This window comes from Panulirus ornatus, chromosome 6 (genome assembly GCF_036320965.1).
Source record: "Panulirus ornatus isolate Po-2019 chromosome 6, ASM3632096v1, whole genome shotgun sequence".
Classification (NCBI taxonomy): Eukaryota; Metazoa; Arthropoda; class Malacostraca; order Decapoda; family Palinuridae; genus Panulirus; species Panulirus ornatus.
The window spans coordinates 32,175,565-32,198,616 of record NC_092229.1 but is presented as its reverse complement, the minus strand read 5'-3'; the positions used below and the strand labels follow the sequence as shown (position 1 = coordinate 32,198,616).

Genomic DNA, 23,052 nt, shown 5'->3' with positions numbered 1-23,052 from the left:
TATATATATATATATCCTAGCTTGAGCCAGGAACCCATTTCATTAATCAATGTCTAGGGGTGGATGAACAACTGGGTTGACTTTGAATCGACTGCCACAACCAGGATTCGAACCTATGCGCTCGACCCTGAGCCCGTGAATGCATCATGGTCAGATATGCTAAATGCTACACCACAATAGTCGTCCGTAACGTATACGACCCATGCATAGTTTATGGATTAATATCCCTGATACTGAAATATAGGTAATGCATCTTGAAGTTTTCTCTGGTGTTACTCAAGTAACTTATATTGCTGGTGTTGCCGGATTCCTCTACCATAGGTTAAGTTAGGTAAGGTAAGGTTAGGTGTTACTGGACTCTGCTACCATGGATTACTCTGCGAGTGAGATGTCATCTTTGGCGAAGCTGTATCAATGAGAATACAGTCTCATGAAAAAATTCGTACTCCAAAGAAATGTACATTCCCCTGCTACTGGAAGCTGTGCAGCCTTAGATTGTATGAACCTTTAGAAAGGTTCTGATAACATCAGGATTCTTCCATAGAAATTGGTCATGGGTATTATAAATAAGAAAAAAAATACATACTGTTGTGTCTAAAAAAACATATGATAATTCATTTTGGTTTATTCTTGATATGAAAAAGTAGGACTTACTCACTGAAAACAACTCATAATGATGCAGCCTTGAATCCATTGTATCAGAAAATAATATTTAACATATAATCATTTATCATGCATATTGTCCTACACTAATACAGTTTCACCAGTTGAATGCTCTCAGTATTGAAAGTAATTGTACATAACCAAAAAAAAATTATCATATGTATTACTTACATTAATTTAGACTGTAATTTAAAATGGATTCAATCTATAATACAGCCACAATTTACAACAGGATCTGCAACAAGGCACAGTCTTTAGTATTAACATTCAATATGAAAACATTAGAGGGGATTGCATATACGATGAAATAAATTTACACACTGATCACTGGCAATCATTTCTTCTCAACTTTCACCAGAACACATCACTGTACCACAAATTCAACAAATCAAGTAATCTATTTCTAATCTATATATATCATATACAAATGCATACCACAGAGTTGATTCACCTGGACTGGAAAAATAAAATATAATTCTATTACCTAATTTGAAATAATAAACCACTCAGACTTGTTTCTGCATTCAAAAAACAATAGTTCAAAAGACATGCACGATATTCCTCTCCAGTTAAGGAACATGAAAATGACAGTTAAGAACCATATAAATGAAAGTTAAACAAGCCTATAAAATTATCATCATTCCCTCAGTAGCTGCTCACTTTGGGTTACTTGACCCAAGGATATGAAATTATGGTCATGACACATTACCCACAAGGGTTTCATACAACTTTCAGCATACATACAAGCTGATTCATAAATGAAGCCAAACTGCTGAAGAATAGAAGAATCAGATACACCAACATAATGTATCAAGGCAGGTCATTGACAAATACAACTTTCAAGCCTTTCTGCACAAAAACTTATTCTTTGCACCAAATCTTGAAAGACTTGCTTTATCAAATAAAAAGACAAGCTAATACATAATATTAGCTCTTCACCAAGACCAGCAGAGTGCATTCTCACATCCCTACTAAAAACAATCAACTTCATTTCAAGACAGTTAATAATATACTGTACTAAGCTTTCGTCCAACACTGATTAAGCAAACGAAAAGTCTCTATAGGAATAGAGTGATCCCCAGTAACCTTAAACCCAAAATGATAACAACACATTTATGAAACCAGTGAAAAGTAAGTGCCAGTTGCTTCTCCTCCTCATCTCATCTACCAAGCTTATATACTTGATGAGACATCCTGTTTCATTACTGAAAACCTTCTGAGTCACACAGCATGCAGCTTAGGAAAACTGAAACAGTCCCTCACAGAACAGATTTCTATCAATCTGAAAACATGTTTGAATTACATGTGCAAGAAGCAAATGTACATCACTGGACTGCCTTCATGGCAATATACTTTATTTCTTTCCAACACACAATGGATTAAAAACAAGGCATGGTTCATGCAGTCTCTTTACCAGTAACATCAGAATGGCTGAGATACAGAAAGACAGCTGACCACATTAATGGTTCACAATTAGAATACCTGATATGGGTTTTCTTAAGGATATTGATAGCATAGTGAGATTACTTGGTCAGCTTCTACCCTACAGAGAATATCTGTTTGTTAACTGACTTTACAGTACGGCAGAGGCAAGTAGAGAGTTTTATGAGATATGTTAAGAATGTATGGGGTCGAGGGACAAATGTTGGATGGTGTCAAAGCCTTCTATTAAGAAGCAAATGCATGTGTAAGAGTGGATGGAGAGTTGGGCTGAAGCTCTGGTATATATGTGGATGTTAGGCAGGGCTGTGTGATGTCACCATGGATTTCACAAAAGATGTGAAAGCAATGGAATACTCAGCATGCTGCTGATTACTGTATGGCCATTGGTAACTCAAGGGTGGGCCATTTTCATAACTGTTTCTTTCCCTACACCTTGAAGCTTTAGAACTTTACCTCCACTCTTATGTCTTTCCCAATAACTATGACCTAGCACATTTTAAGACAGATTTTTCTTTTCCTATAAATTGTTAAATAGTTTCCCTTGTCACTTCTTTTTTCCTGTCATTAAGCTCTCAATCTTTCAATTAAGGCCATTCCATGATGAGGATTTTTGTCCATGACTGGAGCCTCCAACATTCGAAAAAATAAGGTGGCCGGGGTGGAAGTGTTGTGAGGTGGTAAGGTATCTCCATACCTTACCACAAGTGTGATTACAGATGCTACTTTGTTATTTGCTGAGAGTGAAGAGAGCTGCAGAAGGTTGTAAGCGTGTTCAATGATGTGTGTAAGCACAGGCAACTTGAAGATGAATGTGAGTATAAGTAAAGTAATGGTGCTTGAAAGTATAAATTTTGCAAAGCCCTATAGAGAGAGAAGAAAATGTACCAAACTGTGTTATAGATATAGAAGAATAAAGACTGAAAAAGTAAGACTTCAAGTACTTAGGATCTATCTCGGGAAAACTGGTGATGTGGATTGAGAAATAAGGGAGAAAGCAGTACAGGGTAAGAGAATTGTTAGGTCCCTTAACAGAATAATGAAGGGTAGAGGTGTAAGTATGGAAATGAAGAAAGGATTAAGGGACAGTAGTTTTCCCATCCATAGCCAATGTAGCTGAAACATGGACATGGAATGAGTCAGAGAACTCAAGAATTCAGGCTGCACAAACTAGCTATTTGAAAGGAGCATGTGATATGACTAGATCAAATAAAGAAAGTAATGAGGTGTATGACAGATATGCATGACAGGGTACAGGTAGAGTGGTTTGAGCATGTGGAAATAAAATAGAGAATGTACAAGGAGAGTGTATGAAAGTACAATTAAAGGGGTTGGTGTGAGAGGGAGATCACGTTTGATACTGGCTAATAGAGTGGAAGAGTACTGGAGGTAGAAAAATGGCGGGAAAATGTGTGGAATGGTGTATGCAAGTGAGGCATGGAATATCAGGGATAAGTTTTTTTTTTTTTTTTTTTTCAAACTATTCGCCATTTCCCGCGTTAGCGAGGTAGCGTTAAGAACTGAGAACTGGGCCACTGAGGGAATATCCTCACCTGGCCCCCTTCTCTGTTCCTTCTTTTGGAAAATTAAAAGTGGAGACTATTTTACTGTGGCCATCCCCTTGATGGAAGTTCCCGGAGGGATGGGCATCAGTAATATAGATGGATAGAACTGACTTGAACAAACCCTCTAGCCCTCTGAGAGGAAAATGAAAATCATGAGCTGACACGAAAATACTTAGTGATTATCATTATCATCCTTCTTTACTGAAGAAGTCTGAAAACTACAACTGGTAATGTTATCAGAAAAGGAAGAAACAATCCAATGACAGAGCTTTGATATGGAAAGAAGAACTAGAGTAGCAGCAACTGTCCTTGAGAGTAAACAAAACTTTTGAAAAGACCCCAACACTTCTTTTGGAATATTTGATATCTGAGCCTCCAACCTGTTATACTTGGTCTTACCTAAGCCACCCAAGCTGACTAAATATTTAGTTTCCACAGGACGTAAAACACACAAATTCTATAATCTTAGATCCAGATTACAATCAAGTTAGATCAAATAGCAATAGACTCCTTGGAGATCTCTATCAACTCAAGCACAACTAACTTTTAGCCACATAGGGGCAAAACATCACAGAATTTGAAGGATAGCTCTTAAGTTCTAAAACAAATATAAACTGATCTTGCTTTAGAAAAAAATAACTTTTTATGAGCTTAATTGTTCTTAAAAAGAAAACAGAAAAAGCAAACCTTAAAAAATCATGATAAATGGAGTCTAAAATAATCTTTGATATTATCAAAGCAGCCCATAAGATAAGCAATTTGACAACCATCAAAACAGATTCAAACTTCAACTTCTGTTCAGGATTAAGCTATTTTGGACTTAACATGCCTTCCTTATTAGGCATATCAACAAGCAAGAAAAATCTCAGAAATGGGACAAATAGTACATAATCAATGTTCTTTTTCACATAACATTAATGTACTTAATGTTATACATTTCTTTGTTTAACTCATTCAGGTGAAGCACATACACATTTGCATTACCAGAAGAAATTTTCAGGATGTCAACTTCCCAACAGCTTTCAAAAAATTCTAAGCCCTTTGTCTATCCCATAGGTCATCCTGTTTCTTTACCATAAAAAAAATTGACTCATCCCTCAATCTTAAGAAACTGTTTTTGACACATCCTTCAATCTTATATTTGGTTTAAAAATTCAACTGAAAAGCTAGTTGTCTCCTCTGCCTCTATGGTCACATGAAATCTAAAAGCCTATTAGTGCCATGGAGAATTACATGCAGGAGCATGGTAATAATGAACTTTTTGAACTGAAAGATCAAACCTCAAGAACACCATTTAAAAGTTTACTTCTAAATTCATATAATTTACTACCTTAAGGGTAGTGCTGCAAGTTAAATACATCAACAGTGACCAACACCTATCAACTCTGATGAGATTCCATACATTATTCTACACAGGTTATTTATGAGATGCAAAATACAAAAAATTATTAAAAGTCCAACATCAAGGATAAGAGCTCTAAATACACTTCTATCTAAATAATCACATGGAAATTTTTCATGAGCTCCTCTTACCAGATAAAGATATGGCAGGTCTAAACTAACATTGCCTGGAAGATTCTTGAATAGCGCTTGTTTATGATTACTGGTTTCACTAAGAAAGTGGTAATGTGTTTACATTTTCAACTATGGTGGAATTTTATGTTCCCGTGATTGATGGCCAGTAAAATAATGTTAACCGTAACAAAATTCTTAATAAATAAAAAATAAAAAGTAATTGAGGGCTTTAAAGTCTTCATTACAATCAATATACATTACCAAGGTTTCATTCAAGTCTACAGCCCAAGGATTTTGTACAGTCACCTAAATTTGCATCAGTGACTATGAATTTAATTCCAGCATTGTACAGCATCCACTATTTGAGAGATAACAAATCAATAACAAATTCTAAATATGGCTGTATGAATTATCTCCACCATCATGTAGCTAAAACATCAGTGCATTACTATATAAATCAATTATAACACCTCCAACAATGACTAGCTTCCCAGCTTTTTTCAGAATACCCCTACCAAGAAATGTTCACAGAGTCTTCTGTTATATCTACAATAAACAGGTAACTAAGTGTACTGTGAACTACTGCCAGTATCCCAGTTCTTTTTTTTACCTTCTACAAAAATCAAATTATATGACTGGAATGTTGATAACATATAGCTAACCTAAAGCCCATACATACAAGTTATAATAAGTAACTCCCCACAATCAGACAAATTATACAGATACCCAAGGGGCCTTGAAAGAGTCCAGTGACTTAGGACCAAGTTATTGTACTGTACTACATGTCTGTATCCAAGAGGAGCAGTGATAGCAGTACAGAAAGCCAACACTGTTGGGTTTCTCTCCCTCATCCAGGATGTCATCAATCCTTTCTATAACTCAATCCACAAAGAGAAACTTTTTCTACACAAATTTCCTTTACCCTGGAGACAGAGAAGTAAAAAAACTACCCACATATCTCCTGTGTGTTGTAAGAGACAATTAATGGGGAGGAACAGAGGGGGCTGGAAACCTTGCCATCCTACTGAAAAAAGAAGAAAAAAAGTGAAATGATTTCTCCTTGCAAATCCATTCTTTGGTATAAGATGAGAGGAAGAGAAAGATAGGCACTACGTTATATGAGTAAACCCTCGATGATCTGGCTTTGACTGAAATCAAGTTGAAGGAGAAGGAAATAGAATAGCTCAGGAATGTTTAGGGGGTAAGTCTGGGGTTAGTTGAATGATAGAGCAAAGGAAAAGATGGCAGTTCTGATGATGGAGCTGAGGGCCTAGGTTAAAGAGTGTAAAGAGGTGAGTTCAAGACTGTTGTGAGTTAAAATGAGAATGGACAAAGAAAGGATGTTTGTACTTATGCACCTGTTAGTGGGTTGAATGAGGGAGGATGATAAACTTTGCTAGTGGAGCTGAGTGAATGCTTCATCAGTTTTGATCTATAGGATTGTATTTTGGTGTTACTGTATCTCAAGGAAAGAGTGGGTGATGTGGCAGTTGAAGGTAAAACTGGAGGGCATTGGGTACCTTATGTAAATGAAAGTTGGGATCAGCTTGTTGAGCTGCATGCTGAAAAAAAGATTGGTGACTGAGGAAAAATAAAGGTACATACACAAGTATAGGTGGATGTAGGTACAGGTGGGTGAGAGGAGGTTGAGGTTAATGGGCATTACTATATCATGTGTAACTAAGAGGATGCAGATGAAAGATTTTTGGATGTGTACAATGTAAGAAGGGCAATAGGAGGGATGTTTGATTATTTCTTGGTGGATGAGGCAGAGTGAAAGCTTATATTGGTTTGGGAAAAAAGATAATGTGTGTGAATTAAGTGGTGAAAGTGAAAGAGCTTGTAAAAGATACCTATGTGCAGAATCACAAAGATATTGAGTAAAGAGTTGCAGAGGGAGAGAGATATGCTACAAGAGGAATGGGAGAAGAGTGGAAGGTATTTCTGAAGAAAATAAAGGAAACAAAAAGAATGAGAGAGCAGTGGGTGGTAATTATGGAAAAAGTGCTCACATATGTGGCTGAAGTAAACAGCATACAGAAGATGGGAGGTGGAAGAATGAGAGGGTGGTGAGATGTAGGATGAGGAAGTCAAACTGTTAGCCAAAGAGAAAAGAAAGGTGTGTGGTAGGTGTGTACAAGGCAAGAGTGTGAGAGATTATGAAGTGTACAAGAGAAAGCAGCTGGAAATCAAGAGGAAGACACAGGAGCTACAACAGAGAGCCAATAAGAGATCATGTAAGATCAATTTCAGAGCCAATAATAAAATGTTTTGGAAGGTGAACACTGTTTAGAGAACAAGAAAACAGTTGGAAGCTAAAGTGAGGAAAGCAAATGGGAAAGTGGTAACAGCAAAGAAGGGGTTAAAAGAATATGGAGTGAATATTTTGGAGAACTGTTGAATTTGTTAAAGAATGGGTTGGCAGATGCGATATGCAAAAGCTTTGCTTCCAATGAAGTCTGGGAGTGGAAGGGAATGACAAGTGTTGTTGATTAAGTTAGTTAGGATAATTAGCATTTATGTGGCCTAAGGTGAGGTGTCTAAGGAGAGGAGAATGCAAGTATAGTACCTTTATACTCGAATAAAGGCATGGGGAACAAAAGCAAACTCTCAAATTACAGAGTTATAAGTCAGTTGAGTATAACTGGTAGGAAGTATGGAGAGTGGGGACAGAGGGTGGTGCCATCCACATAATATCTGATTGTGGAGAAGCTTCGTGGCTTGAGAAAGGATGTGCAGAGATTTTGTGTTAAAAAAAATACTTGTAGAGAGAGAGAATTGTACATGGCAATTAAGGGACTGGAAAAAGAGTTTCACAGGGTTCACAGAGAGGCTTTGTTCAAAGTGCCAGGAATATACAGGTAAATGTTAAGATACTGAATGTAGTAAAGTTTTTTCTTTAACTAGGAGAGTAAGCAGGACAGGATGAGGCTGGTTGTTCTAAATGACTGTGTGTCTGTCATAGATATATCAAGTCACCTTGAAAGCTTAATCTATTCATGGATAGGGTGGTGAGGGAAGTGAATGCAAGATTCCAAGAGTGGGGGGTGGGTCTAGTGTATACTGTGGATGGGAACTTGGGAGGTGAACCTGTTCCTCTATACAGATGAAACAGCTCTTGTATCAGATTTCTGGATGGAACTCCAGAAGCCAGTGACAAAGTCTAGGAAAGTGTGTGAATGGAGAAAGTTGTATGAGGGGATGAGACAGATTGGTTTGAGTGTACATTTGATTGGAGAGCACCTATAGGAAGTGGAGTGCTTTTGATGGCTTGAGTGAATATAGCAATAAATGGACCTAGGTGGCTGAAGTGAGTCATAGGGTGGGAGAGGGGGGCCTTGGTCCTAAATGCACTTGGGAATGTGTGGTAGGGAAGGTCAACATCCGTTAGGGCAAAGATGGGTATGCATGAAGGTATAGTAATCCCAATGATGTATGGATGTGAATCTGAATCTGAATGCACAAGAAACGATATGCTTGGGAATAATGTGTGATGTGAGGCAAATTGATCAAGTTAGGTATGATTATGTAAAAAAGAGGTGTGATAATAAGCATAGCAAGATTAACAGAAATTACCAAGGTGTGATGAAATGGTTCAAAAATATGGAGAGTATTAGCGAAGAAATGTGTCATAAGGGGGGGAGGAAGAGGGAGAAGAGAATAAGATCTTTGGTCCCTTCACTTATGAAAAACAGATACTCTAAGTCTGTCATTTTACACTCATCTTCTCCATTCATATTGGACCCATTACATTACATCATAATCAGATATCTTAATCAGATTGGTCTAAGTACCAGACCCCTCTTACACTGTAACTACACTGTTCAAATTGCCTCACACCAAATATTTCAAATAAATCTACTTTTTCCTTTTGCAAACAAGGACCAAGACTCACTTCCATACAACACAGATGGAAATACTATATCTTCAAACATACCCATTTCTATGACCTTTCCTTCCACACACTCCTCAATATACACAGATCCTTAAACTCCACTATAACTCCCTATAACACACTTCAGCCCCCATAGTTCCATCTACAGCCATGTCCACTCTTTGATACCTAAAGCACCCTACATCCTCCACATTCAAACTTACACTCAAACCATCTGGTGAAACTGTTGCACCTCAATACATTGCTTTCTGTTCATAATCAGTCTCAACTTTCTTTCAAAAGCACTCCTAAACTCTGTTACCATCATCTTAACTTTCTTTCTGTTGCCATAATAATCACAAAAATCTCTCTAAAATCCAGACTCTCAAAATGCTGGACTGTTTCTTCCACAGGACTTTTTATAGATTTGCCAGGTAACTAGGTAAAAAAAGGTTTTGGAAAATTTGTTAACTGTACAGCTTGTAAAAAAATTAAGTGTTGACTGGTTGACACTCATAAGTAGGCATCAGACTGATCACTGGCATTCCCAGCAGCTCTTCCAGCATTTCTCTTTTCCAGACAAATCATGTCTGAGTGAGTACAGATCTAAAATATCTTCCATGAAATTATCATCAATTTGGATTTTTCTTGTGATTTTCAGCAACAACACAACTGAGGATTACAATGTATTAGTATATTTGTTGTTCAAATTTATTAAGGTCAATAACATCATCCTTCTGAACTGTGGAGGAGCCCCTCTATAATGACAAAGAAATCCTTACCTTTACTCGGGTAAGTGCACAGTATGGCATTTGATACTCGTTTATCAGTTTACCATTAATATAGTATCTAATGTTTGTTTGGCAGTAAAGGTAGGCGCCATGTAGCATTACTCAAATGGTCTTATGCTTTAATGCCCTCTGTCAGTTGAGGAACACAGACTTGTAAGTTGCAGTCACTAAATTCATAAAATTATAATGTCCACTTTGAAAATATCATCCCAAGGGTTCAATGTTATATCATTTATACTTTAAAACGTTTGTTGTGATGAAGTGAGGGAGGCTGACTTGGGAAAGTTGCTTGTATCACATAGAGACAGTCACTCAAATGAAGGTTTACTGGAACTAGAATCACAAGCTGAAGTAGCTCTTACTGTTCAAACAATACCTGTCTCCTCATCAAAAGCCCAATGGCTATTTTCAAGATGATGCAGGGAGAGATGGCAGTTCCCAAGTTGCTTGGCTGGTGGATAATACCATTAATATGAATCAAATCCCAGGATCCCTTGTATTTTATATCTATTTATTCATTATACTTTTTCGCTGTCTCCTGCGTTAGTGAGGTAGCGCAAGGAAACAGACGAAAGAATGGCCCAACCCATCCACGTACACATGTATATACATACACGTCCACACACGCACATATACATACCTATACATCTCAACGTATGCATATATACACAAACACAGACATATACATATATACACATGTACATAATTCATACTGTCTGCCCTTATTCATTCCCGTTGCCATCCCACCACGCATGAAATGAAAACCCCCTCCCCCCGCATGTGCGCGACGCAGTGCTAGGAAAGACAACAAAGGCCACATTCATTCACACTCAGTCTCTAGCCATCATGTGATAATGCACTGAAACCACAGCTCCCTTTCCACATCCAGGCCCCACAGATCTTTCCATGGTTTACCCCAAACGCTTCACATGCCCTGGTTCAATCCATTGACAGCACGTCGACCCTGGTATACCACATCGTTCCAATGCACTCTATTCCTTGCACACCTTTCACCCTCCTGCATGTTCAGGCCCTGATCACTCAAAATCTTTTTAACTCCATCTTTCCATCTCCAATTTGGTCTCCCACTTCTCCTCGTTCCCTCCACCTCTGACACATATATCCTCTTTGTCAATCTTTCCTCACTCATTCTCTCCATGTGACCAAACCATTTCAAAACACACTCTTCTGCTCTCTCAACTACACTCTTTTTATTACCACACATCTCTCTTACCATTTCATTACTTACACAATCAAACCACCTCACACCACATATTGTCCTGAAACATCTCATTTCCAGCACATCTACCGTCGCAACCATATAACATTGTTGGAACCACTATTCCTTCAAACATACCCATTTCTGCTTTCCAAGGTAACATTCTCGACTTCCACACATTTTCAATGCTCCCAGAACTTTCACCCCTTCCCTCACCCTATGATTCACTTCCACTTCCATGGTTCCATCCACTGCCAAATCCACTCCCAGATATCTAAAACACTTCACTTCCTTCAGTTTTTCTCCATTCAAACTTACCTCCCAATTTGCTTGTCCCTTAACCCTACTGTACCTAATAACCTTGCTCTTATTCACATTTACTCTCAGCTTTCTTCTCTCATACACTTTACCAAACTCAGTCACCAGCTTCTGCAGTTTCTCACCCAAATAAGCCACCAGTGCTGTATCATCAGCGAAAAACAACAGACTCACTTCCCAAGCTCCCTCATCCACAACAGACTGCATACTTGCCCCCCTTTACAAAACTCTTGCATTCACCTCCCTAACAACCCCATCCATAAACAAATTAAACAACCATGGAGACATCACACACCCCTGCCGCAAACCTACATTCACTGAGAACCAATCACTTTCCTCTCTTCCTACACGTACACATGCCTTACATCCTCGATAAAAACTTTTCACTGCTTCTAACAACTTACCTCCCACACCATATATTCTTAATACCTTCCACAGAGCATCTCTATCAACTCTATCATATGCCTTCTCCAGATCCATAAATGCTACATAAAAATCCATTTGCTTTTCTAAGTATTTCTCACATACATTCTTCAAAGCAAACACCTGATCCACACATCCTCTACCACTTCTGAAACCACACTGCTCTTCAATCAATACCCTCCCATATAATTTCCCAGGAATACTCAACAAACATATACCTCTGGAATTTGAGCACTTGCTCTTATCTCCTTTGCCTCTGTACAACGGCACTATGCAAGCATTCTGCCAGTCCTCAGGCACCTCACCATGAGTCATACATTCATTAAATAACCTTACCAACCAGTCAACAATACAGTCACCCCCTTTTTTAATAAATTCCACTGCAAAACCATCCAAGCCCTTTTATGGGCACATTCACCTTTAAGGCTACAACACTACTTCAGAGTAAGAAGTTCCTCAATAGAACTGGACTCTTTTTCTCATCTAATGAAAAACAAAGAAAGCAAGTCCAATACTTTTGGATAAATTCTTCAAGATCAAACCAAAGCAGCAAATGAAACCATAAGAGTCCACCCAACCAGTTTGATCTACAAGTTCACCTTGTTTTATCCACACACAATCCTGCCTAACTCCACCACCTCTGGTCAGTGTTCAACTTATTTTATCTTTCATTATGAACATATTCTCAAGCCAGATCTATAGTAATGGGAAAATGGATTTACTTTTTCATTTTACTAAGAGTTGCACTTTCCAGGAATAGAGCACCAAAGTTAATCAGGGCTGCCTTGAATGTATTCATAGGTTAAAGACAAATACAGGTGTACAAAGAAGGCAGCCAAGAGGGGAATAATGCTGCAAAACTGAATCCAGGTTGATAGACAAGAAGCAGTCTTGGTGAGAGGAGGGGTTGCTACAGGATGCTAGAGGCAGCAGATGTGTGGGTATTCATGCCAAACAGTCTGCCACAGATGACCTTATAAATAATATAAAAGTACTTACTGTAACTGACCATATACATCATCAATAATCAATCTTTAGTAGTCTTGCAAGCTTTTACTGTGTTATCACATTTAGCAAAGTTTAAAATATTTCAAACATATGTTATTGTATATGTTTATCAAGTTTCCCTTACATATCATTCTGTCATCTAAGAACATTAGCTTTTGTGTTCGTGTGTACAGTATGCTGGTTATTGTTTATTTAATTTTCAAATGTTATTCTTTATTAGTTTGCAACTCTCTTTACAGCTCCACTGATTTCTTTCTTTAATTTCATCTACATAAAATGTGTGTGGATGGTGGTCTACACCCTACTCTTGCCTCCTCAGCTACGCTGTACCAACCCTCCACCCATAAACCATCCTGCTGCTTTCCCTATGAAATGTATCTATTTTTTATAACCTTTCTTTGTAGCAATATATAATGCACACATGAACACAAAAAGAACAGCAAATAAAGGAGACTTGATAAACAAGAAACTTACGTATGTTCCATGTATTTTCTGCTTGTCTAAGAGCGATAAACAAAGCCTCTCAAATTGCTACCAGTAATTCATTAATATCATTTATGCTCACATACAGTATATGTTTTTATTGTTTAAAATTTCTGCCAGACTTTTGTGTTATGGCTTTCCACCTATACCACGCCTCCAGTTACCCTCTATACCAAACCTCTCACTTGTTAGTTTGGTCTAGAATTGTTTATTCATTTACAAAGAAATATGTTCACTTTCTTCTGGAATGCTTTTATCAAGGATATGTGGTACGCATTGTTAAAATTACTTTATTACTGAAAAACAACTGGATGCACATAAATATTAAATGGGTAAGAAAATTATTCATGGGTCAAAATGAAATACTACATGGTTGAGGAGCCTTTTTTCACAATAATGTTAAAAAAATCAACCATAAACACACGAAAAATTACAAGTTGAATAAGGTGTGGGATTTATCTCCCAAAACAGATTTCTTCTCAAACATGACACTCCTGAACACCAATTTGTTCAAGTTTGCAATGTGGCATGAGATAGATCGATCACGTAGGGAATGACAGTATAAAAGAGAGGTGCTGTAGTAAATGCAGTGTGACTGGGAGGATCTTTGCATCAGAGCTGGATGGGGCAAGATGTGGAAAGACAAAGAATAAAAGTGATGCAGAGAGATAAAGAGCAATCGAGGTATCGAGGCCTGAACATTCTGGAAGTAGAGTAGTGTGCTATACACAAAACTGATTGGATTGATGTGGTATACAGGGGAAGGACAATGTCAATGTGCTGAACCAGGGGGGAAAAAAAAAAAAATGATAAACAAAGGTCTGTGAGGCTTGATACAAATGGTAGCCTCTGGTTTTTGTACATTATACATGACAGTTGGAGAGTCAATCTGTGCAAATGTGGTGGCTGTCTGTTTGTTCGTAATGCTCCCTTGCTGAGGCACAATCAAATGGGTATAAAAAAAAAGTAGTAGTAGTTAGCAGTAGTCATAGTCATAATTGTCATTGCCCTGGTTGTAGTTTTAATAACAGTGGCAGCAGTGACAGTGGTAGAAATGGTGGTGGTACTAGTAGTAGTAGTAAATAGTAGCAGTAGTATATAGGCAGAAGCTGAAGTAGATGTAATCATAGTAGCAGTAATGGTATCAGCATTCTTTCTTACAAGTTCACTGTTTTCCACATAAATAAGATATCATCAAGAACACACTCATGAGCATTAAAGGGAAAAAATCCTTTCTTGGGTCCTTCCTCAGATGCTTCACTTGAAAAAAAAAAAAGTATGGGAAGATTTCCAGCCACCCACTACACCCTTCTTAGTTGCCTTCTGTAACATACAGGAGATTTGTGGGCAGTATTCTTTCTATCAAGGAATGATTATCATCAGTACTACCAGTCATAATAAAAAGGTAAATTTCCAAAAATTGGAACATTACATATTTCCAATACATAACATATACAAAATAGATACAGCAAAAAAGTTTTATAATGACACTAACAATGAATTCTGAGTGATAGGTTCAATGCTTCTAGAAGGCTTACTAACTAGTCTGGTGATTACAGAAGAACATTCTAAAACAAACTAAATAATAATAATGATCATTAGACATAAAAATATCTAATATTCTATTTTTCTCTTGAATTCTTATGAGCAAAGGGCGATGCAGCTAATCGACTTTTTTATCTAATGAAAAGGTAGCCCTTGCCAGGGATATATCTCTGTGCCTTCTGGACTTCATCAACATTACCAATGAAGCTGTATTACTTTATTCAGCTCATAACATACTCTCTTGTACTAATGCCTTAACTAAATCATTTTCAAGTAAAGAACAGTTTAAGTGCACAAGAGGACAACCCACAGACTGGACTCATAACAGTTGCTAGCAACTTCTAAACATCACAAACATGAAAGAGTAACCTAAAAATAAAACATTTAAGTAACAGCTCGGATGTCTCATTCAGCATTTACTTAAAATCCTAAATTTACTTCCAAGACTTTTATTACCAATTCTAACTACTTTTTCAGTGGTGTTTTGAAAAGCCAATTCATTGCTGGGTCCCACAAATCCTTGTAAAATCTGTTGAATATCTGAATTATGAGAAGTGAAAACTGTTAATCTACCTTTCCAAATGATACATCAACCTGGTTACTCAATAAACTCTCCAGCTTAGAAATCACAAACTTGCATCTGATTTGAGTTTTGCCAACATTGAACAAGTAATACACATCATTATATTCTGATCTTGAGTTTTTTCTTATCTGACTACACCTGCTGAACCACCTCATCCATGTAATGAGCAAAAATCTAATATCAAAACTGATATCATGACTGCTTCTCTTATGTATCCTCTAAATGATCAAAACTCATAACAGGAGTCAGTCCCACTGCAATCTGTGGTTTAACTTGCTTATGTTCAGAAATCTCTTTGCATCATAATCTGGGTTACCAAATCAACAAATTCAGTTCTATGCCTAAGTTGTGTACAATGCTTTCCTCCATTATAGCTTTCAAATTAAAAATAATACAATGACTCACTTTAGTTTCAGTAACATGGCAGATCTTCACATCAAAACTGGCTTGCCTAAAGAAAAGTTCAATGGGTGTTAACCAGGGAACAACCTGCAGGACCTCTGTTGACACTGTGGGAGTGCAATGATAAAGACTATTTCATCTGTTTTAGGCAGATATTCTTTTAGTGGTGAAACAACTTAGCATTTCATTTTCTAGATATTTTGGATGGCAAGGACCACTCATGTATGTTTTACAAGAGGTATCAAATAAAGAAATTTTCCCACTTTAAATTCATATTGCCACTTGTTCCACACTTGTGACATAAAATGCTTCAGCTCTATAGAATAAATTTCTTTCTTTAAAGGCTTTCATACATGACATCAAAGTCTTCCCTAAACCCTAAATCCCTTTATCACTTCATACACAAATACTAATCAGATTCATATATCAGGTAATATTAACTAAGAGTATCCAAATCAAGAACCTAATTGATACCACCAAAGGATAAGCAGAGATCAACTCCCTTGTCTAAACACTAAAGCAAACAAGCCATTAATGTCCCTGACATAACACTATATTGTTTTAGATTTAGTAAACTAATGGTAATTGTTACATAAATAACTGTATATGTATGAATGAAAGAAAGATGCAGGAGGTCAAAAGAAAGGTGCAAGAGGTGAAAAAGAAGGCAAATGAGAGTTGGGGTGAGAGAGTACCATTAAATTTTAGGGAGAATAAAAAGATGTTTTGGAAGGAGGTAAATAAAGTATGCAGGACAAGAGAACAAATGGGAACATCAGTGAAAGGGGATAATAGGGAGGTAATAACAAGTAGTGGTGAAGTGAGGAGATGGAGAGAGTATTTTGAAGGTTTTTTGAATGCATTTGATGACAGAGTGGCAGATATAGGGTGTTCTGGCTGAGGTGGTGTGAGAAGTGAGAGGGTCAGGAAGAATGGTTTGGTAAACAGAGAAGGGGTAGTGAAAGCTTTGAGGAAGATGAAAGCCAGCAAGGTGGTGGGTTTGGATGGTACTGTAGTGGAATTTATCAAAAAAGGGGGTGACTGTGTTGATGAATGGTTGGTAAGGATATTTAATATATGTATGGTACATGGTGAAGTGCCTGAGGATTGGCAGAATGCATGCATAGTGCGGCACGAATGCGTGATGTCTCCACGGCCGTTTAATTTCTTTATGAAAGGGACTGTTAGGGAGGTGAATGCAAGAATTTTGGAGAGAGGGGCAAGTATGCAGTCTGTTGTGGATGAGAGGGTTTGGGAAGTGAGTCAATTGTTGTTCACTGATGATACAGCACTGGTGGCTGATTCGGGTGAGAAATTGCAGAAGTTGGTGATGGTTTGGTAAAGCGTGTGAAAGAGGAAAGTTGAGAGTAAATGTGAGTAAGAGCAAGGTGAATAAGAGCAAGAGTTAGGTTCAATAGGGCTGAGGGACAAATTAATTAGGAGATAAGTTTTAATGGAGAAAAACTGGAGGAAGTGAAGTGTTTTAAATATCTGGGAGTGAATTTAGCAGCGGAACCAATCACTCTCTTCTCTTTCTAGTTGTATGCATGTCTTTCATCCTTGATATAAACTTTTCAGTACTTCTAACAGCTTACCTCCCACACCATATACTCTTAAGCCCTTCCTCAAAGCATCTCTATCAACCCTATCATATGCCTTCTACAGATCCACAAATGCCACATACAAATCCATCTGTTTTTCTAAGTATTTCTCACACACATTCTTTAAAGAACACACCTGATCCACACATCCTCTACCACTTCTGAAAACACACTGCTCTTCCCAATCTAATGCTCTGTACATGCCTTTACCCTCTCAGTCAATACCTGCCCATATCATTTCCCAGGAATACTAAACAAACTTATACCTCTGTAGTATGAACACTCACCTTTATCCCCTTTGCCTCTATACAATGGCACCATGCATGCATTTTGCCAATCCTCAGGCACGTCACCCTGATCCATACATGTTTCTAGTAGATTATGTCTGAGTTTTTTAGACTCAAATTGGGAGTGGTATATATCACAAATAATCATTATTTTTCTTCTTATTATACTTTAATGCTTTCTCCTGCATTAACGAGGTAGTGCAAGGAAACAGAAGAAAGAATGGCCCAACCCATCCACATACACATGTATATACATAAATGCACACACGTGCACATATACAGTCTCTTGCTGTCATGTGTAATGCACTGAAACCACTGCTCCCTTTCCACATCCAGGCCCCACACAACTTTCCATGGTTTACTCCAGACGCTTCACATATGCTGGTTCAATCCACTAACAGCACGTCGACCCCGGTATACCACATCATTCCAATTCACTCTATTCCTTGCATGCCTTTCACCCTCCTGTATGCTCAGGCCCCGTCATCACTCAAAATCTTTTTCAATCCATCCTTCCACCTCCAATTTGGTTCCCACTTCTCCTTGTTCCCTCACCTCTGACACATATATCCTCTTTGTCAATCTTCCCTCACTCATTTTCTGCATGTGACCAAACCATTTCAGAACACCCTCTTTTGCTCTCTCAACCACACTCTTTTTATTACCACACATCTCTCTTACCCTTTCATTATTTACTCGATCAAACCACCTCACCCCACATATTGTCTCAAACATCTCATTTCCAACACATCCACCCTCCTCTGCACAACCCTATCTATCGCCCATGCCTCACAACCATATAACATTGTTGAAACCAATATTCCTTCAAACATAACCATTTTTGCTGTTCGAGATAATGTTCTCGCCTTCCACCCATTCTTCAATGCTTCCAGAACCTTTGCCCCCTCCCCCTACCTGTGACTCACTTCTGCTTCCATAGTTTCATCTGCTGCTAAATCCACTCCCAGATATCTAAAACATTTCACTTCCTCCAGTTTTTCTCCTTTCAAACTTACCTCCTAATCTGCTTGTCCCTCAACCCTATTGAACCTAATAACCTTGCTCTTATTCACATTCACTCTCAGCTTTCTTCTTTCACACACTTTATCAAACTCAGTCACCAACTTCTGCAGTTTCTCACCCGAATCAGCCACCAGCGCTGTATCATCACCGAACAACAACTGACTCACTTCCCAAGCCCTCTCATCCATAACAGACTGCATACTAGCCCCTCTCTCCAAAACTCTTGCATTCACCTCCCTAACAACCCCATCCATAAACCAATTAAACAGCCATGGAGACATCACACACCCCTGCCGCAAACCAACATTCACTGGGAACCAATCACTTTCCTCTCTTCCTACTTGTACACATGCCTTACAAGCTTGATAAAAACTTTTCACTGCTTCTAGCAACTTACCAACCACACCATATACTCTTAATACCTTCCACAGAGTATCTCTATCAACTCTATCATATGCATTCTTCAGATCCATAAATGTTACATACAAACTCATCTGCTTTTCTAAGTATTTCTCACATACATTCTTCAAAGCAAACACCTGATCCACACATCCTCTAATACTTCTGAAACCACACTGCTCCTCCCTAATCTGGTGCTCTGTACATGCCTTCACCCTCTCACTCAATACCCTCCCATATAATTTCCCAAGAATACTCAACAAACTTACACCTCTGTAATTTGAACACACTTTTATCCCCTTTGCCTTAGTACAATGGCACTATACATTCATTCCGCCAATCCTCAGGCACTTCACCATGAACCATACATACAATGAATATCCTCATCAACTGATCAACAACACAGTCACCTCCTTTGTTAATAACTTTCACTGCAATACCATCCAAACCCGCTGCCTTGCCAGTTTCTTCTTCTGCAAAGCATTCACTACCTCTTCTCTGTTTATCAAATCATTCTACCTGACCCTCTAATTTCACACACCACCTCGAACAAAACACCCTATATTTGCCACTCTATCATCTAACACATTCAACAAACCTTCAAAATACTCCCTCCATCTCCTTCTCACTTCACTACTACTTGTTATTACCTCCCCATTTGCCCCCTTCACCGATGTTCCCATTTGTTCTCTTGTCTTAAGTACTTTGTTCACCTCCTTCCAAAACACCTTTTTATTTTCCCTAAAATCTAATGATACTCTCTCACACCACCTGTCATTTGCCCTCTTTTTCACCTCTTGCACCTTTCTCTTGACCTCTTACCTCTTCCTTTTATACATCTTCCAGTCATTTGCACTGTTTCCATGCAAAAAGCATCCAAATGCCTCTCTCTTCTCTTTCACTAACAATCTTACTTCTTCATCCCACAACTTGCTACCCTTTCTAATCTGCCCACCTCCCACAAGCATCTTTTGTGCAAGCCATCACTGCTTCCCTAAATACATCCCATCCTTACATCATTTGCTCCCACCTTTTTCTATTCTGCACTCAGTCTCTCCTGGTACTTCCTTACACAAGTCTCTTTTCCAAGCTCACTTACTCTCACCACTCTCTTCTCTTCTGAAAACCTTTACATATCTTCACCTTCGCCTCCACAAGATAATGATCAAACATCCCCCCCCAGTTGCCCCTCTCAGCGCATTAACATTAAAAAGTCTCTCTTTTGCGCACCTACCAATTAACACGTAATCCAATAATGCCCTCTGGCCATCTTATGTAAATCTCTCTTTTAAACCAGGTTTTCCCAATCTCCAATCCTTTTTCAGCACACAAATCTACAAGCTCTTCACCATTTCCATTTACAACACTGAATACACCATGTACACCAATTATTCCCTCAACTGCCACATTACTCATCTTTGCATTCAAATCACCCATCACTATAACCCGGTCTCATGCATCAAAGCTGCTAACACACTCACTCAGCTGCTCCCAAAACACTTGCCTCTCATGATCTTTCTTCTCATGACCAGGTGCATAGGCACCAATAATCACTCATCTCTCTCCATCAACTTTCAGTTTTACTCACATCAATCTGGAGTTTACAAATAGTCATATAAGGAATAATCTATTATCATATGATGATTACTATTATCATTATTATTATTATTACTGTAACATCTGTATCTATTCACCTTCAATATCTATTATTTATATGTATACTCACTGTATGGAGGCTTGTTTATATCCATACTCTATGATAGGGGAGAAAATATTCTTGGGAACCAGAATATGGTGGCTTAATCCCTCCAATCTAAATGTCCTGCAGAAGCTGATATAGAACAGAAATCTTTCAAGAGATGTTTCATTTGAGTTACTATATGCACAGACTGACAGATGAACTGACAAGTATACACTTTGGACCCAAATGACATTAGCAAATCCATGTTCGCCATGGAAAAAATTGCTATAAAATTATAGAAAAATCAATGGAAGTAGTATAATTCTGCTAGTCAGTTTTGTACTATTTCATGTAAGCACTGTAAGAAAAGCCTAACTACATGTAATCTTTTAAGAATTCTGAGAATATTTGATAGTTTACTGAAACTTTAAATGTTGACCACTTCACTTGCACTTGTGATATGAACATCAAACACCAGCAGAAGATACTCAATTCTGTGGTTTACATATTTCAATAGACCCCTTAACTAATCATCAAATGCCAGCAGTAAGGATAGTCAATTCTGTGGTATAAAAGTTTTAATGGACTTCTTAACCAAGTACTCGCTCTAACATCAGACTTATTCGTCCACGTTCTTTTTCTATAGCAATTACTGTCACTTCCACTATATTTCCTAGTTCTACCCTCATACCACCCATTTTTGATGTGTGAACAAGGCCGTCGTTGCCAAGACCAACATCAACAAACGCCCCAAAGTGAGTCACATTTCTCACTGAACCTGAAAAGATAAAGTACAGATGTCAGTTATTTCTAGATGTTCATTGTTTTCAAAGAAGCTAAAATATTTAATAATAATCAGGTAAAATGATGACAGAATAGCATATCATTTTGATAATGACAGACTTCCACATCCTGAAATGGTTGGCAAAGGAAACTTGGGATCAAACCTGTTATGATATCAAAGGTGCCAACAGACCAACTGACTTCATCTTCAAATCCCTCATTAAGCATCAAACAAAAAGAGCATCTTGGACTACTCAAACAAAGCAAACTAAGATGGCTTGCTTGTCCTTGCATCCTATGACTGGGCTAAAGAAATATGAAATATTCTCTATGCCTAACAATGAGCTGAACTTAATCTACTTACAGGTTACAGGGATTCTTACACATTGTTGATGAATCCAAATGATATTGGTTACTTATATTTATCATGGACCTATTAATAAGATAAAGTAAAAAGCTTACATCCAAAAAAAAATTTTGTGGTTGCTACTACAAAACTATGTTCTGTATGATTAATTTTAAGAAAGTCTTGCACTGACAGCACATTACATAGTCTTGATGCAACAAAATTCTAGCAATGACAAAGAAATTTTACATATATGCTACAAACAGGCAACCTTAACTTTATAAGCAAAAAATTTCACTATCAGACATTAGGCATTTTTGGCATCATGTAAAAAAGAACTTCCATACATTGAGCTGTAATCTGCCTTCACATTGCATAAAGTCTACAAAGACAAGCTAGACTCTCAGGCTCAGAGCAAAAAAGTGAATTATAAAGAATAAAAAACTTTTTCTTGGGGATAGTATCCCACAAAATATTTCATGGTATGATACCTTGTAAAGTCTTTCTAGACTTTCACCCCCAAAGCTCACGGAAGGCCCCAGGCTGTGGGATTAGGTCACTGGTCAACCAAGCTGTTGGAAGCTGCTGCTCTCATGCCCACATAGTTCCCACAGCCTGGTTGGTCTTGTACAGTTTGTAAGTACAGGTACACCACCAATTTTCTGGCACTTTTGGTTCCAATGCCTTGCTGGATTAACCATTTTGCCGCACCAACTGTGGTCATGTAATAATGATTCGTCAACACACCTCTAACCCACTAATAATACATCGTCCATATGTCTAAAGTATATCATGGATGGCTAGAAATTTAAATTAAACAAATATCAAATGTTTGAGTACCCGAAGATGGTAAGTCTGTCCTTAAATTGTTTGAATCTTGTGGGGTCTTCTTTGTCTTCTGTTTTTAGTGTTTTCCTAGGTGTGCATTGCCAGAATAATGCAGTTTCATCTACATAATACACCTGTTCAGGACTGAGGTGCTCATCAGCTACGAGTTTTGCAACTTCATCAACATACTCAACAGCTCCTCCGTGGTTTGTAGACCGCTTTACTCCTCACACTTTATTCATGGAAATTCCTTGACATTTCTTGAATCTTTGAAG

The 23,052-nt window shown here is 37.9% G+C and overlaps 1 protein-coding gene across 1 annotated transcript in view; it reads right to left on the bottom strand.

Moving 5' to 3' along the window:
- Positions 1 to 607: 607 nt before the first annotated feature.
- Positions 608 to 23,052, bottom strand: part of LOC139748897 (S1 RNA-binding domain-containing protein 1-like) — a 714,827-nt gene continuing 692,382 nt past the window's right edge. Inside the window, exon 13 of the mRNA XM_071662261.1 lies at positions 608 to 21,598. Coding sequence (XP_071518362.1) covers positions 21,411 to 21,598 — 188 coding nt within the window. The 3' untranslated portion in view covers positions 608 to 21,410. The remainder of the gene's footprint in view (positions 21,599 to 23,052) is intronic.